This window comes from Phaenicophaeus curvirostris, chromosome 9, assembly GCF_032191515.1.
Source record: "Phaenicophaeus curvirostris isolate KB17595 chromosome 9, BPBGC_Pcur_1.0, whole genome shotgun sequence".
In the NCBI taxonomy this organism is placed as follows: Eukaryota; Metazoa; Chordata; class Aves; order Cuculiformes; family Cuculidae; genus Phaenicophaeus; species Phaenicophaeus curvirostris.
The window spans coordinates 18,435,940-18,449,921 of record NC_091400.1 but is presented as its reverse complement, the minus strand read 5'-3'; the positions used below and the strand labels follow the sequence as shown (position 1 = coordinate 18,449,921).

The 13,982-nt window shown below is 42.9% G+C and overlaps 2 protein-coding genes across 4 annotated transcripts in view; both read left to right on the top strand.

Annotated features, from left to right (window-relative positions):
• The window catches only part of LOC138724321 (broad substrate specificity ATP-binding cassette transporter ABCG2-like), a 434,882-nt gene extending 427,596 nt beyond the window's left edge, over positions 1 to 7,286 (top strand). For both annotated transcript variants that reach the window (XM_069864276.1, XM_069864275.1), the window contains 8 exons: positions 293 to 558; positions 1,104 to 1,186; positions 1,559 to 1,648; positions 3,200 to 3,324; positions 3,683 to 3,837; positions 5,254 to 5,343; positions 5,961 to 6,073; positions 6,957 to 7,286. In XM_069864276.1, coding sequence (XP_069720377.1) covers positions 293 to 558; positions 1,104 to 1,186; positions 1,559 to 1,648; positions 3,200 to 3,324; positions 3,683 to 3,837; positions 5,254 to 5,343; positions 5,961 to 6,073; positions 6,957 to 7,104 — 1,070 coding nt within the window. In that variant the 3' untranslated portion in view covers positions 7,105 to 7,286. The remainder of the gene's footprint in view (positions 1 to 292; positions 559 to 1,103; positions 1,187 to 1,558; positions 1,649 to 3,199; positions 3,325 to 3,682; positions 3,838 to 5,253; positions 5,344 to 5,960; positions 6,074 to 6,956) is intronic.
• A 1,317-nt stretch (positions 7,287 to 8,603) lies between these two features.
• On the top strand, positions 8,604 to 12,366 carry BLOC1S2 (biogenesis of lysosomal organelles complex 1 subunit 2). Of its 2 annotated transcripts, none has more exons than XM_069863999.1 (5): positions 8,604 to 8,725; positions 9,266 to 9,382; positions 10,235 to 10,354; positions 10,850 to 10,963; positions 12,326 to 12,366. In XM_069863999.1, exons 1-5 carry the CDS (start codon positions 8,662 to 8,664, stop codon positions 12,349 to 12,351), a joined length of 441 nt encoding a protein of 146 aa, XP_069720100.1. In that variant the 5' UTR covers positions 8,604 to 8,661; the 3' UTR covers positions 12,352 to 12,366. The 2 variants fall into 2 exon arrangements, with proteins under 2 accessions (XP_069720100.1, XP_069720101.1); XM_069864000.1 differs by lacking the exon at positions 12,326 to 12,366 and adding an exon at positions 11,498 to 12,049 and having other exon boundaries at positions 10,850 to 10,954.
• Positions 12,367 to 13,982: the final 1,616 nt, after the last annotated feature.

Genomic DNA, 13,982 nt, shown 5'->3' with positions numbered 1-13,982 from the left:
AAGTCAGTGAAACAAAGAGAGTTTGGTGCCTCATTCCAAGAATATGACCATTTTTCTGCCACAAAGAACAAGCAGGTTAGCTAGGTTTGATTAAAACTGTGGGGAAACCCTCTCACTCAAGCTAGCCTCTTGAGCTCAGAGCTAAGGCTTGAACAATTCAGATTCTCGGCACATTCCTGGTTTTTTGTTTTTGTTTTATTCAGGCTCCAAAATGGCTGAGCATGTTGATGGGTCATGTCTGAGGGTAGGGTTCATGGGCAATCGCAAGCCACATCTTGTCTTTCTCACTCAGAGGTGAGCAGTGAAAATGGAGTGGCAGGAGATAACGTGGACAGCAGTGTGGTAGATGTGCTGCACCAGAAATATCTCGACTCCAGCCTGTATAAGAGCACAAAGGAAGCACTGGCTAAAGTGGAGCTTGGACAAGGAAGCAAACGGAGAGTATCCAAGCAGGGGCATGAGATTACCTATGCAAATGGATTCCTTACCCAGCTGTACTGGGTCTCCAAGCGTTCCCTGAAAAACCTGATCAGGAACCCACAGGCCTCCGTTGCACAAGTAGGTAACCACAGCTAGAAGTCTCAGACTCCCTCTGCTCTCAGTCCCACAATCTGCAGTTTGTAGGACAGAATTTTGCTTACAAAGGCAGCTAGGGCAACAGGGAAGTCCTGTGCCACTGCCACTTAAGTGGACTGAGATGTCCAGCTACCTTTGTTGCCTTTGAAAAAAAATCTCCATTTTAGTTTAGCAAAAGGGCCAACTGCACTGCAGACTCTAGGGTGGGGGGAAATGCTCCATTCTCTGGTTCACATGGGAAGCTTCTATGGGGATGTTAATTTTTTTTCTCATTTGAAATTTTAAGCTGAGTTATTCTTTGAGTGTGCCTCTACTAACCTTTCCCAGCCAAATATGATCAGAGGAAGAATGAAGAGGATAAACTCAGAAAATTTGCCTTAAGGCTTTTAATTGTCTATGTCATAGCTGTACTTAAAACAGCGAGGTTTTAGGCAAGTGTGAATCTTAAACCCTATATGCCTTAATAATAAGTCTGTCCCTATTTATTTATTTGAAGGACTCCTTTTTCTCTTTCTTTCCCCTTCTAGATAGCAGTGACTGTAATTCTAGCCTTGGTTGTGGGTGCCATCTTTTTTGGTGTAAAACTGGATCGAAGTGGCATTCAGAATCGGTAAGTTGGAAAGCCACTGTCTTGCTCTTTTTTTCTATCTGTAGCAGGCAGGTTTCAGCCACAGGGAAGGCCTTGGGATCCACTTGGACCCCAGGGAGGGTTGGGTTCACGAGCCTCGGTGCACTGCAGCATGGTATTGCCAGAGGTTCTAAAAGGACCACAGTTCTTCTGGGCTCACACATGTGTACAACGGTGATGTGAAAGGGAATAACCCAGGTTTTACAATTAAGATCTACAATAGTACAATTAAGTATCTCTGTTCTGTGGACAGAGACAGAAAAGCACTGACTTCTTGTTATGGTGATGCCTGAGGCTGTCAGTATTTATCTGCTTTGTTTCCTTACTTTTTGCCTGTTCTATTTTGCTTTCTAGGGTTGGATCCTTGTTTTTTGTCACCACAAACCAGTGTTTTTCCAGTGTCTCTGCAATTGAGCTGTTCATTAGAGACAAGAAACTATTTGTGTAAGTAGTGAGGCACTTTAACTGTCTCATACCATGGAGGGAGGCGGGGGAGTATCTTACAGGCTAAACAAAATGATTTCCGCCCAAGACTTAATTGCTCCCTTGCAACATCAGATTGTAATAGTGATGCTAAATTGGTCTGTAAAGCAGGGAGCGAAAATGCTGAGAGATGGGGAAAGGAGGGGAGAAACAAAATGCCTTTATTTTCTTGCTGTGTCATGTTTTATTGAGAAGTCCTTTTCCTACCCATTTTTGGTAACAGCTTTTTTTGAAGTCTGCATGTGAACCCTGCCTGCCCTCTTGCTGACAGGCTTGAAATACTGTCTTGCAATGGTCCTAAAGTGCCAAGACTGTACAAAGATGAAGGCAGAGTTCTTGGAAAAGCTTTGCAAGGGATACTCAGAGGGCTGCTGCCTGGCTTACAAGAGCTTCCTAATAATCAAACACATTTCTCTGTGTATATATGTATGTAAATGAGTGTGTATATTCTATACACACATGTATATATACATATGTGTTGAAAATGTAGTTTGGAACAGCCCCCAGCTCATGGAATGAAAGGGCAAGAGATGGATCCTATGCAGTAAAGAAGAAATTGGAGATCTGTGCCTGGAATGCACATGTCCACCCACAGCTTTCTCAGAGAAGCTTAATATTGCCCCTAACAGCTGCTCAGGAGTGAACCTCCCTCACACTGACATGTCTTGCTAGTCTGCCTTGCTTAACAGCTTAGCCTACCCAGCTGTCTCAATGGTGATTTTGGCACCTCACCAATTAAAGCATCTTTTCATGAGCTCTGTTAAGCAGCAAGACAATCATAGTGACATCTAATTGCCCTGTGAGCTGGAGGCCAGTTGATATCCTAAATGTGTTTTCCCATTGTTGTGTACCATTCCTTCTTCCTGGGAAGCAGTTGTACAAGTTAGCTGTGCACGAGGTGTTTCTCTAGTTAACAGCAGTGTAATACTTACTAATTCTCTTGTGTAAAAGATCATTCTCTTTGAAAAGAGATTTAGGAGCTTTTTTCCAATACATTACATCCCAAGTGACAGGGAACAGGATGAGAGGGAATGGCCTCAAGCTCTGCCAGGGGAGGTTTAGGCTGAACGTTAGGAAAAAATTTTTCATGGAAAGGGTCATTGGGCACTGGAACAGGCTGCCCAGGGAGGTGGTTGAGTCACCTTCTCTGGAGGTGTTTAAGGGATGGGTGGACGAGGTGCTGAGGGGCATGGTTTAGTATTTGATAGGAATGGTTGGACTTGATGATCTGATGGGTCTTTTCCAACCTGGTGATTCTATGATTCTATGATTACTTAGCAGTGACATAACCTTTCATTCACTTTCCTCAGAGGGCTTCCAGTATGACTGTAGGGCCTGTGATCAGCCCTCATTTTATAGACTGGGAAGTGATGGCACAGAGAAAATAAACAGCTTGTATATAGAGGAGTCAGTGATAGAAGGAATAGAAGCCGAATCAGAGTAAAGCAGACACGCATCCTGAGCCTGCTTCCTGCATAACCTGTACAACTCCCCTCCTTCCTGTCCTCGCAGCCATCAGTACACCAGCGGATATTACCGTGTGTCTGCCTACTTCCTGGCCTTGATGATAGGAGATCTGCTGCCCATGAGAACTGCTCCAGCCATCATATTCTCATGCATCAGTTACTGGATGATTGGTAAAGAATTGATGCTTTTGTTGAACCTGTCATCTTCCAGCACGTTTGGTTTTTGACGTAGCTGGAGTTTAATTCCTATATCTGTAACACAAAAGTAGTTGAACTTTCAACTGATTTAAGTGCTTGGCATCATAACTTCGGAGGACTCTGGGGCAGGGGCAGAGACACCGGCAATCTGAGACAGAGACCCGCTCAGCCATATCTTTCAGTAATGCCTTTGAAGCATGCATAGTTCCTGCCAACTCCAAACTTGGTCTTTCTTCACACTCTTCCTGCCTTGTGTAGGAGTCCAAGGGTACCTTTCTGGGATTCATAATGTAGTTGTTTACTGAACACTTTCCTTCCTGTTTTTTGACAGGATACCAAGCTGTCACAGGCCGATTCTTCTTCTTCATGCTGAGCCTGATACTGGTGTCCTACACTGCCACGGCCATGTCTCTGGCTATCAGTGCTGGGATGGATGTGGTGGCTGTGGCGAATCTGCTCATCACCATTTGTTTTGTCCTTATGCTTGTAAGTCTATAAGAGAGGGTGTGCTCATGTGGTGGAGGTGAGGAAGCAGCTGAGACAGGCTGAGAAGGCTGAGTTGAGCCAGCCCTAAGCAGGCTAAGAATCCACAGTCCAGTAGTATGTTAGCCCCATGCCTGATTTTATTGTCTCTATGGTCAAAGATGGATTTCTGCCAATTTGTAGTATAAGGGCCAAATAATTGTTTGGGTGCAATTCAGTAGGTATGATGCTCCCAGAGCTTTGCAAACAGTGAGCCCCCCAAAAGGTTGGGCTTTTTTAAATTGTCTTTATAAAAATTGATTTAAAAAAAAGCTTGCCTTGCCAGTATTAGAAATCTGAGTGATCAGCTAGATAATGTAAAAGGAAAAAAATCTTGAAGTAAACTTTAAATCGATTTATTTTAATTGCATAATTTTTTGTGGCCCAGTAGGATTAGCAGGAGCATGTCCTTTCTTTATTTTAATTCAGTATTGTCCTTGGGTTCCAGATATTACTTCAATAGTCCTCTTCAAGGACATTGAAGGAAGAGAGCAAGTGAGAAAGGAATTTTGACTACTCATAGATGAGGGATGTGAATTATTTTTCAAAGAGATAATGTTAGTGATGAAACTTCTTGACTGTGAGGCCCATCAAGTTACCTTAGAGTAAAAACTACCTCCTGTCAGGTGATTCCCGGTAGCTATCTGTGTACAAATTCTGAGCCCACAGTGCATTCTGTATTCTTTGATTTGCAACTTAACCTGCGTTTGCAATAAGCTAAGTGATAGCATATTGCTTCAAATCCTTGTTATGGGTGAGAAGTGTGCACGCATAGCGTAGGGCAGCTGATATGCATTAAGTCACAGCATATGAGGAATGGTACATGCACATCCTGAAAGGCAGCAGCGTAAGCACAAAAACACTTGTGATGAAGCACAGCCTGAGGCATCATGCTTAGCTATGAAGTCTAATTTTGCTAAGCAGTAAAAGCTCTAGGCAGGAGAGAACACAAATAGAAGGTATAGGTCAGAGGGGGAAGCTGAAACAGCCCTTAAGGCTCCCCATGGTTTCCTTCTTGTTTCTCCACTTCCTCATCTCCCAGTCATCCTCCTCTAGCCTCTGGCTAACTCTACCATAGGACACAGTCCTACAGAATAAGAAGTTGTTAGGATGCACGCTACTTAGCTCACGTGTGGATGTAGAAAACCGTACCGACATCTTTGCAAGCAGTTCCACTGGAGTACTTGGGTGTTCTGTTGGACCAGCTGGCTGGGAATACTGCAAGGTTTGAACCTTGTGCCTGTAAGCACAGATGTAACAGCAGTAGGAGGTCCATCTATCCCAGTGCACCTCTGCTGGGCATCTGCAATATCTATGCAAGAAAGGCATTGTTTGCAATAAACAGTTTGTGACTCAGGAGTCTCTTCTGTTCTATTTCAGATCTTTTCAGGCCTCTTAGTAAACCTCCCTTCTATAATGGACTGGCTGAACTGGCTCAAGTACTTCAGCATCCCCCGATATGGCCTCACTGTGAGTAGAAAGTAGCATTGGTCTCCTGTGAGCAACGTGGCCATATTGCTCCTTCCTGGTGAGGTTTTGAGTATAAATCAAGTTATCTTAGAAGTCAGATTTGGTTCCTCTCATTGCATGAAAATGGTAACCAGCCAACCTCCAAAAGGAAGCAAAAGTTAATCTCTGTGTGAGAGGTGAAAGTCTCAGAGACTGAGCAAATTCTTTGTGCCACAAAATTAGTGCTGCTTGGACAGCAGTGGAGTGAGTCATTCTAAACACTATGGTGCTGGGGTGTCTGCATGCAGCCACATAGTTTTCAGGGTCAGTAGGTTAACCCAGATGAAAGTGGATGAGCAGGACCTTGTAGCTGGCAAGACAGAAATCCATGGCTAAATCTCTGAAATGTAGCTTTAAATCCAAAGACTTGGACACTAAACTATGTTTGGTGCTCCTGCATGTAGAAATTGGAGCAGTTCCTCAGAAAGTCAGTAATTAAAGGCTTCAAAATGAAAAGGAACATAAACATACAATTCCAAGAAAGGTGATATTTCTTCCAATAATCAAGTTCCTTTGTGGTGTTTGTTTTAGCACTCTAAGTCACTAATTCTGTAAAAATCTGATGTCTCTATCCCTAGGCTCTTCAAGTAAATGAGTTCAGAGATCTCTATTTCTGTGGTGAGAAGAAACCAAATATTACAGCATCTGTGGGAGACGCAGGCAGTTGTCCCCTTGATATTTCAGGAGAAATGTAAGTCTCTAGCTCATGGTGGTTCTTGGGTCTGAATTGTGACAGCCTGCTTAAAGAAAAGTCTGACCGTTTCAAATTTTTCTATTATTCACAGAATAACTGCTCACAAGACAACTTCAATAATATGTCCTGAAATAATGTATTTTAGGATTACATAGTAGAACTTCACTATTACCCAAGACTGAAGTAGGGATGAAACTTCACTCCTAAAAATAGGCAGATAAGCTAAATTAAGATTTCTTTTTAATAACCTAACCCCAGCTTATCGCTTTTCTTGAACCTGGTGTCACTTAGCAATGGAAATGCAATGTGTGGACAGCTATAAAGTTGCTGGAAGCAGTAGACCTGTGATCACAAACACGCCTGCCCTTCGGAGTTTGTAACTATTGGCTCTCTGCTGTATCTGCAGGGAGGCTAAGGTGCTACTGCCCCATTTGAAATACTCTTGACTATTGATACCTTAAGCTGTAACCATGCAAGTTCTGCAACACATGCTAGAGGGCTGGCAAACTGAGGTTATTGCAGGGAATGGTGCTGGAGCACCGTTCTCACAGCTTTTGGATCCCCCCCATGTGACGCCAATGACTGTTGTATGAAACTAATGCTGTTGCACTTACCACAGCTTAATGTAGTTCTGAGGCTTACTCATAAATTGCCAGCTATTTATAGACAACTGTTAGGACTACTGAAAAAGGATGAGAACCAGAGATCTAAGTTTATCATTTAAGCTTTTATTAGTGATAGGTTATGAAGTTACTCTATTACTGTCACCTGTTTTGCAGACTTGAAGGTAGAAGAATCTTTGTGGAATAGGAATAAAAGTGATTACCTGAAGACTTGCACCACACAGTAATACAAACTTCTGCCCCATGCTTTTTTGCAGGTGTTCTGGTGAAGCATACCTGTGCAGCCAAGGAATTACACCTACTGACTGGGCAATGTGGGAAAACATAGTGGCTCTTATCAGCATGACTGTTATCTTCCTTATCATTGCCTATGCAAAACTCCGGTTTATGAGAAAGTTCACATAGATTCCTGCATTGCCTTGCTCTGCAGCTTATCTGGTCTTCAAACTGCTAAGCTTGTTAGAGCCTCCTGAAGACTGCCAAAAGATTTCAGCTGACTTAACTGGACTTCAGATAGGAACCCCCTCCCCTTGTTTATGTCTGCACGCAATTGTATGATTTCAGTTTTTAAGAAGTGCATTAATTTACATTACATGAGTGATTTTTTTGGTAAGAGAATATAATTCTCCAAATTCCTTAAGTGCATATCGAACTCTATATTGGAAAGCATTATTCTTCTGTGGCCAACTTATACAGGAAACATTAAAAGGTAAACATTTTCCTTTGAACATATGAGCTTCTCCATCACAAGTGGTATAGGATGATGATGGCATTTATGCATTGATATGTTGCCCCTTGTTAGTGTCCATCACACCTGAGGAGAATCAGAGACCATCCACAGTATTCTGGAGATGTATTTGAGTTTGTAGTCAGTACAGGGAATGAGATCTTCTTAAGAAAAGTTATACTTCTAGTAGCTTCTCAGTGGAAGTTACTTGCAGAAACAACTTTTGCTTGATTAAAACCTAAACAGCAGTGATCTAAAACATCCTAATCTTAGAGGAGAAATAGATATTGTTGTAGTGTAAGGAAAAGGAACGCAAACAACCAAATCAACCATCCCCCCAAACCACCAACAGCAAAACATAATTTACTACTTATAAGGAGGGGAGGAAATTCCCTTTTTTAATAAAAATTATATATATACGTTTAGCAATAACATATCTTTTTAACAGACTTAATGCTTAGCTACACTACTTATATATAGGGCTACTTCCACTGTGGACTGGAAAACCCCACGTAACCACTGCTGTGGCAACTACAGCAATGCTTACCGCAGTCACGGCAGGACAGGCTCTATCATGCCAGCAGCTGTATCCTTGCATAATTAGCAAAAGCAGAGCCACTTTTAAGCTACACTAAAACCTCAGATGCGAGTGGACCAGCTAAGCCAAAGGAAGACGTTCTCTAACAAAAGGCTGGTGGCTTTGCCAAGGGCCAGGCTGGCAGCAGCCCCTGAAACTGGCCTGTAGCTGATAGTGCTAGTGCTCCTGCAATAAATAATTCAGTCATGGTTAGAGGGAAGGAACCAAAGTAACGATGCAGGCACGACAAGCACAAACCCTGCTCTTCCTGTGCTGCCACACTGCTTTTACCAGCCAGCAAAAAGTAAACTCGTGCCACGTTTCGCATCGGCATTTGCCTTTCCCCTCCCGCTGTGAAGAGGGACGTTTGTTCTTGCTCCCGCAACTCCAGCCGTTGTCCATCGCGCACCCGCGCCACCGGGGGCCTCTCCTACCGGCAGCCTGGGCCTGGATCCGGCTCCAGCCCCTCGTTCCCGGCTCCCGTGCGCCGGTTCGCAGCCCTCCCAATTCCCAGCCCTCCCAACTCCCAGCCCTCGTTTCCGACCTCTCGGTTTCCAACTTCCCGTTTCCGGCCCCGCCTCCCGGCCCGCCCCCATCGGCGCCTGCGCGTGGCGGGGCGGCGGGCGGAAGCGGGCGCGGCGGAGGGGGCTCTGTCGCCATGGCGACCGCGGCGGAGGGGCTGGCGGAGGGGCTGGCGGAGGCCGGCGCGCAGCCACCCAAGCGTAAGGGGCCGCGGCCGGGTTCGCCCCGCGGGGCGCGGCGGGTTCGGGCGCTGCCGGCCTCGGCCCGGCCTCCTCCCGGCGGGGCGGGCACGCGGCTGCCCTGGATCCCGGCGGTTCCTCAGGTCCCAGCCGCATCCCGGCCTCACCCCCGCATCCCGGGGCCCCTCGGGAAACGGGCTGGGGGTCTGTCGTGGTGTTCCGAGGCGGTGTCCGCACGTAAACATCCGTGGCGTTGTGCACAAAGTCCCTCGAAGTTCCTCCCGAATTCCTTCTGACATCCAAGCGCAGGCGGGGGCTGACGGTTTGCAGTGAGGTCGGGCCGGGTGCCTGTCCCTTCAGTGTTCCCTTCAGTGTTGTTTCGAAGTAATTGTGATGCGACTTGAAGGAAACTGCCTGCGTGTGTTAGCGCTTAGCGTAGATGACTTACGTGGAAAGTAGGCGGTGTCAGCTTGAAAAAGAAATGGGACCATCCAATTTTCATGGTGTATTTCTGTATCTGCTAACTTTCCCCTAACCCTGTAATGTCTGTTCCTTGATTAGAGGATCCTGCTGTTGAAACGGCAGAGGAAGCTAAGGAACCAGCAGAGGCCGACATCAATGAACTCTGTAAAGACATGTTCAACAAAATGGCCATTTATTTAACAGGTGAACTGACAGGTAAGATGCTGCAATACTGACTTGCAACTAAGTGTTTGTTTCTTCTATTTTAAAGAAATCTACTGTGTATTTTGTCTGCACTATACATATTTGGAGCACGTCTATCAAGACAGGCATTTCAAATCTGGCATGTTGTTAGACTACTAACCGCACAGAGATTAGACATAGTAATGAAGTCCCAGATTAGCACAAATATTTTTTAAAAAAATTGAGTCTGATATAAGCATCTTGAAAAAAATCCTTTTTACTCCTGCGGAAGCTTGTACATAGAAAACCAAACAAAGTGACTTAGGTTAATAAGGAAAGACGTGACTGAGTGGGATGTGCAGCTATTTTCTTTCTGAGTGTGAGTGAAGATCGTACAGGTGTTTTCTAACATTCATGCTTTGAAATAAACTGCTGTGCAGCATGAATGGGAACAAAATTAACTGCTAAACAGTTAATGAATTCCATAGGCTTTAGTTTTGAAAACACTCCATAGCACTACTGATTTGTGTGGACTTGAATGGTATATGGTACAAATACCAGTCTGGATTTATGTCATCAGTTTTCTAAACATCAGTGTTTAACTGACAAAATAAGAGTAGAAACATGAGGAATTAGGTTTTTTTCCTCAAAAAAACCCTCCAAACAAACACAGGTGAATAAATATTCATCAGTCTACATGGCTTTTAGAATTCACAGAATGCCATCTCTTTTTTTGTAGAATGTTATACAAATATCTGCATTACCATATAAACTATTCTTTGTTATATTTGGCTGTTGGTTTGACATCTCTTGTCCTCTTAAAGAGTCTACACACAATGCAAACCACATCAACTTTTAATTAAAATAAACTCTATTTTTTTTAAGCCACCAGCGAAGACTACAAACTCTTGGAAAACATGAATAAGCTGACTAGCTTGAAGTACCTAGAAATGAAGGATATTGCTATAAACATCAGTAGAAATCTGAAGGATTTAAATAAAAAATGTAAGTAAATCAAATAAGGCAGGGGTATAATGAATGGTACACTTGTTTGGGAAATGAAGCATCTTAGATAGTTCACACTCCATTATATGGTGGAGGACAGAAAACTCACTGAAATATACGTGCTGCTATACAATGCATTGGATATTGAAATATTCTTTACAATTGAAAATATTGAATATTTCTTTACAACTATAGACTACAAAGAGCATAAGAGAAAACACATCTTTATGTGGTGCTTTACCCAAGTTTTGGATCTGATGGAAATGAAATAACACTTCTTTTGATTCACATTGTATTGTTACTTGTGTTGAGTTTAGCTGGTACCCTTAGCCATGTTCCAGCAAAGCGCAAAATGTTTTATCAGTATTGCCACTTGCTTTTGGGGCAGGGGAAGGAATGAGCTTTTAAAGTGTAATGAGAAACTTTTGTTTCAAGCATGAACTGTTTCTTGGTAATGAATTATTAAGAACTGACATATTTTTCTGCTTTTTTAAGATGCTGCTCTTCAACCATATCTGGAACAAATCAACCTAATTGAGGAGCAGGTTGCAGCTCTTGAGCAGGCAGCTTATAAATTGGATGCGTATTCCAAAAAACTTGGTAACTGTTGTCCTCTGCTGTTACTACCTGGCAGTGTAGGCCCTTGCAAACAAATTACAAAGTGAACTCCTTTATTTAACAAGTTTGAGCTGCAGAGTTGACTTTGCAGCAGAGTTTTGCCCTGCTTTTGAACAACAAACATTGTATGTGAAGTGGCAGGTGTTGGGAAAAGATTAATATGCCAAGTTGTATGGAGGAGAACTAGTACAGGTATTGTTGAACTACTGCTTATTAGTGAGGTTTGATTTCTCTTCTGCAGTGTGCACTGACCTAAATTTTAAATTCAGCTGTTTAATCTTGCAAATACAAGAATTAATAAAGTTCCACCAGCCATTGAAGTCCCCTTGGCTTAAATTAATAGTAGTTGTCTGACTTAAGCACCTGGTTCTTTTAATTCTACAATTATATTTGCCTAAATACTTTAGGAAAATTGATCCTGAGTGATCCTCTAAATTAACCTGAGTTTTAAGATGTATAGCAGCTTAGAGGATACAAAGCTTCTACCTGCCTAGTCCTAAAATATTTTTATTTTTCCTTCTGCAGAAGCCAAGTACAAAAAACTGGAGAAACGATGAAATCACAACAGTCTTTAAACTGGAGTTGGGCTGTGAATCAGACTGATCTCTAATTTACACAACAGCAGTTCTGTGTGTTGACAAGGATTTGGTTACAGCTGACATCAAGGCTAGTAACTTCTATCTGTTGAATACAGTAGGCTGTATTCAGGCTTAAGACTGAATGATGTTTTCCTCTTCTCAGATGGTTCTGTTACCTCAGTCGTTCTGCAGTGAAAAGTTGAAACCTGTCCCTAACCCATGTGTTGATACCGGCTATCTGTATGTTATCCTATGTCCCACATTAAATACTTTTATTAGGAAAAGTTCTCCATAACCTATAAAGATGTTTTACCTTAGTAGCAGCAGGACCTAGACCTCATTTTTCCCTTCATTGAGCTCTGCATTGAGAAAATACCCAGGCATTTGGAGTTCTGAGCATGGTATTCAAAATACTTCATTTTGGTATTGATCTTTATCTGTTTGCAATAGAGAGACTAATTATAATAAATTTACAATAAAACAACTGCATTAATCTCTCTGGAATCTCACATACCTGTTGGAAAGATTATACAAGTTGTCTTATTTTATCAAAGAGTCTGTTAATAAAGACAAGGTCCTTCCAGCTACTGGAGATCATACAAGAGAACATGCTTGAAGGCTGCTTCAAGTATTCCTGCAATTATGTTCTTTTACTGTCTGTGTGTCAGGTGAAATTGCACGTATTGCTTTATCACGTGCTCAGTTAACTTAGCAGATCCTTCCTCCACTTTACCAAGGGATTTTGACCTAGTAGCTTTTGAAGAGGCATGCCCAGCACAAAAAACTTCTCTACTAGATTAACAATTTTGCAGATTGACAATTTAGCAAATACCTGCTTCAAAGTTTTTTTCTGTACCTGTCGATCCTGACTAGTTCCAGTTGGCTTTTGGAATTGCAGTCAAGGATAGTACAAGGGCTGATGTAGGGAAGAAGTAGTTCAAACTTCCTACAGACTGTTTAGAAGAATGTCTAGTTAGGTGCCAGTGTGTAAAGATGATAATACTGTCAAGACAATGTACAGCCACTATACATAGTCAAGATCGACATATTTCTCTAGTACTATTTATAAGCAGTGACGCACATGACTTTTGAGAACTTTCACCATCACTTTAAAAATCTTGGTTTTAAAATGTAACATACTATTTTATGGGGTCTTGATGTAGGGTTTAAAGGAGTTGAGTTTGCTTTGAAGGAAGGCCTTCTGGCAATGAGCATCCCTAAAGAACAGGGTTAAGTCTCCCAGAGGAGTTAGTGTCTGATGACTTTGCTTCCTGTGAAAGCAAATCAGGTGTTTAGTATCATTAGCGAATCAACATCCTCCAGCCCAACAGGAAGAGGTACCAACAGATGAGTTATCATTACTGTGTTGCAGGAAATAGCACCATGTAGAACAGCAGCCTGTTTTAAAATCTAACAGATCATCATCTTGGGATTCATGATGTGTTTGCAGTTTGGCTGGATAAGAGGGTATAACCAGACAGATCTAAAATCTTCATGTGTAGTGACTGGCATTTGAACGGCAGCCTAGACAGTGGCCTGCTTGGTGATCTCTGATGCTAGGAAGCATAATACATCAAGGGCAAAAAGACAAGGTGATAGGCCATCTACAGTCTTGCTTCTCCAGTGTTTCATGTATGTGTAGATTATACAAGAGCCAGACACAATTCAGCCAGACTCACTGGTGGTTTTGACAGTACTGTCGTCTTCTGCTGTTATGAAGGAGAATCACAGGTGTTTGACTGCAAATGTAAAAGCTCGAGGATGCTACTTGGAGCTCCTCTGTTCCCTGGAAGAATGTGGGTTTTCATTACAACATATGGCACCTGTGTGTAGCTGGGAGCTTAGTCCCTGATCCCCTGTAAGCTCTCTGCCTGGCCTCTACCCATCCCTAAGAACAGAAAAGTTACTGGCCCACAGAAGGCTGGAAATGGTTCTGGATATGTGGACATCCTCTAGAGCTGACCAGTCAGTGAAATGCTTACTAGGGCTGGTTTGAAACAAGACCACTTCTCTTCTAGTTCCAGCGAGCTCTGATTCCTGGCTTTTTCTGTGAAGATGGTGCTAGATATGCAATGTAAGCGCTAGTAAACAAAGGGATTGTTCTCCACTGCAGGGCTGCAGCTGACCCTGCACTCTGGGTAGGTGCAGAAGCTGAGATGAGAGTTCCATCCAAAGGCATTACACTGGAGGGCCATTTGCTGTCTTAAAAGAATTGTGATCATTTTCATGTGATAATATCAAGCCCTATGTGCCAGTGACTTGTCCTGTTGCATGGCAGCAAGCCAAAGAGTTTCTGTTTATGGCAGAGAGCCTGCAAATCAAGTATTGAGCATATAAAGGAACATGATCCATACACTGTAATGTCTGTAACTGTAATGGTAACAGACTGCTGATGTAGTTGCAAGTCCACTCCCTTATTGGATGTGGCCTAT

What these genes read in the sequence shown, in the direction of transcription:
- BLOC1S2 (XM_069863999.1), top strand. Translation starts at nt 8,662, where the DNA reads ATGGCGACCGCGGCGGAGGGGCTGGCGGAGGGGCTGGCGGAGGCCGGC. An exon ending in CGGCGCGCAGCCACCCAAGC is followed by an intron (nt 8,726 to 9,265) that starts GTAAGGGGCCGC and finishes TTCCTTGATTAG; the next exon opens with AGGATCCTGCTGTTGAAACG. An exon ending in GAAGGATTTAAATAAAAAAT is followed by an intron (nt 10,355 to 10,849) that starts GTAAGTAAATCA and finishes TGCTTTTTTAAG; the next exon opens with ATGCTGCTCTTCAACCATAT.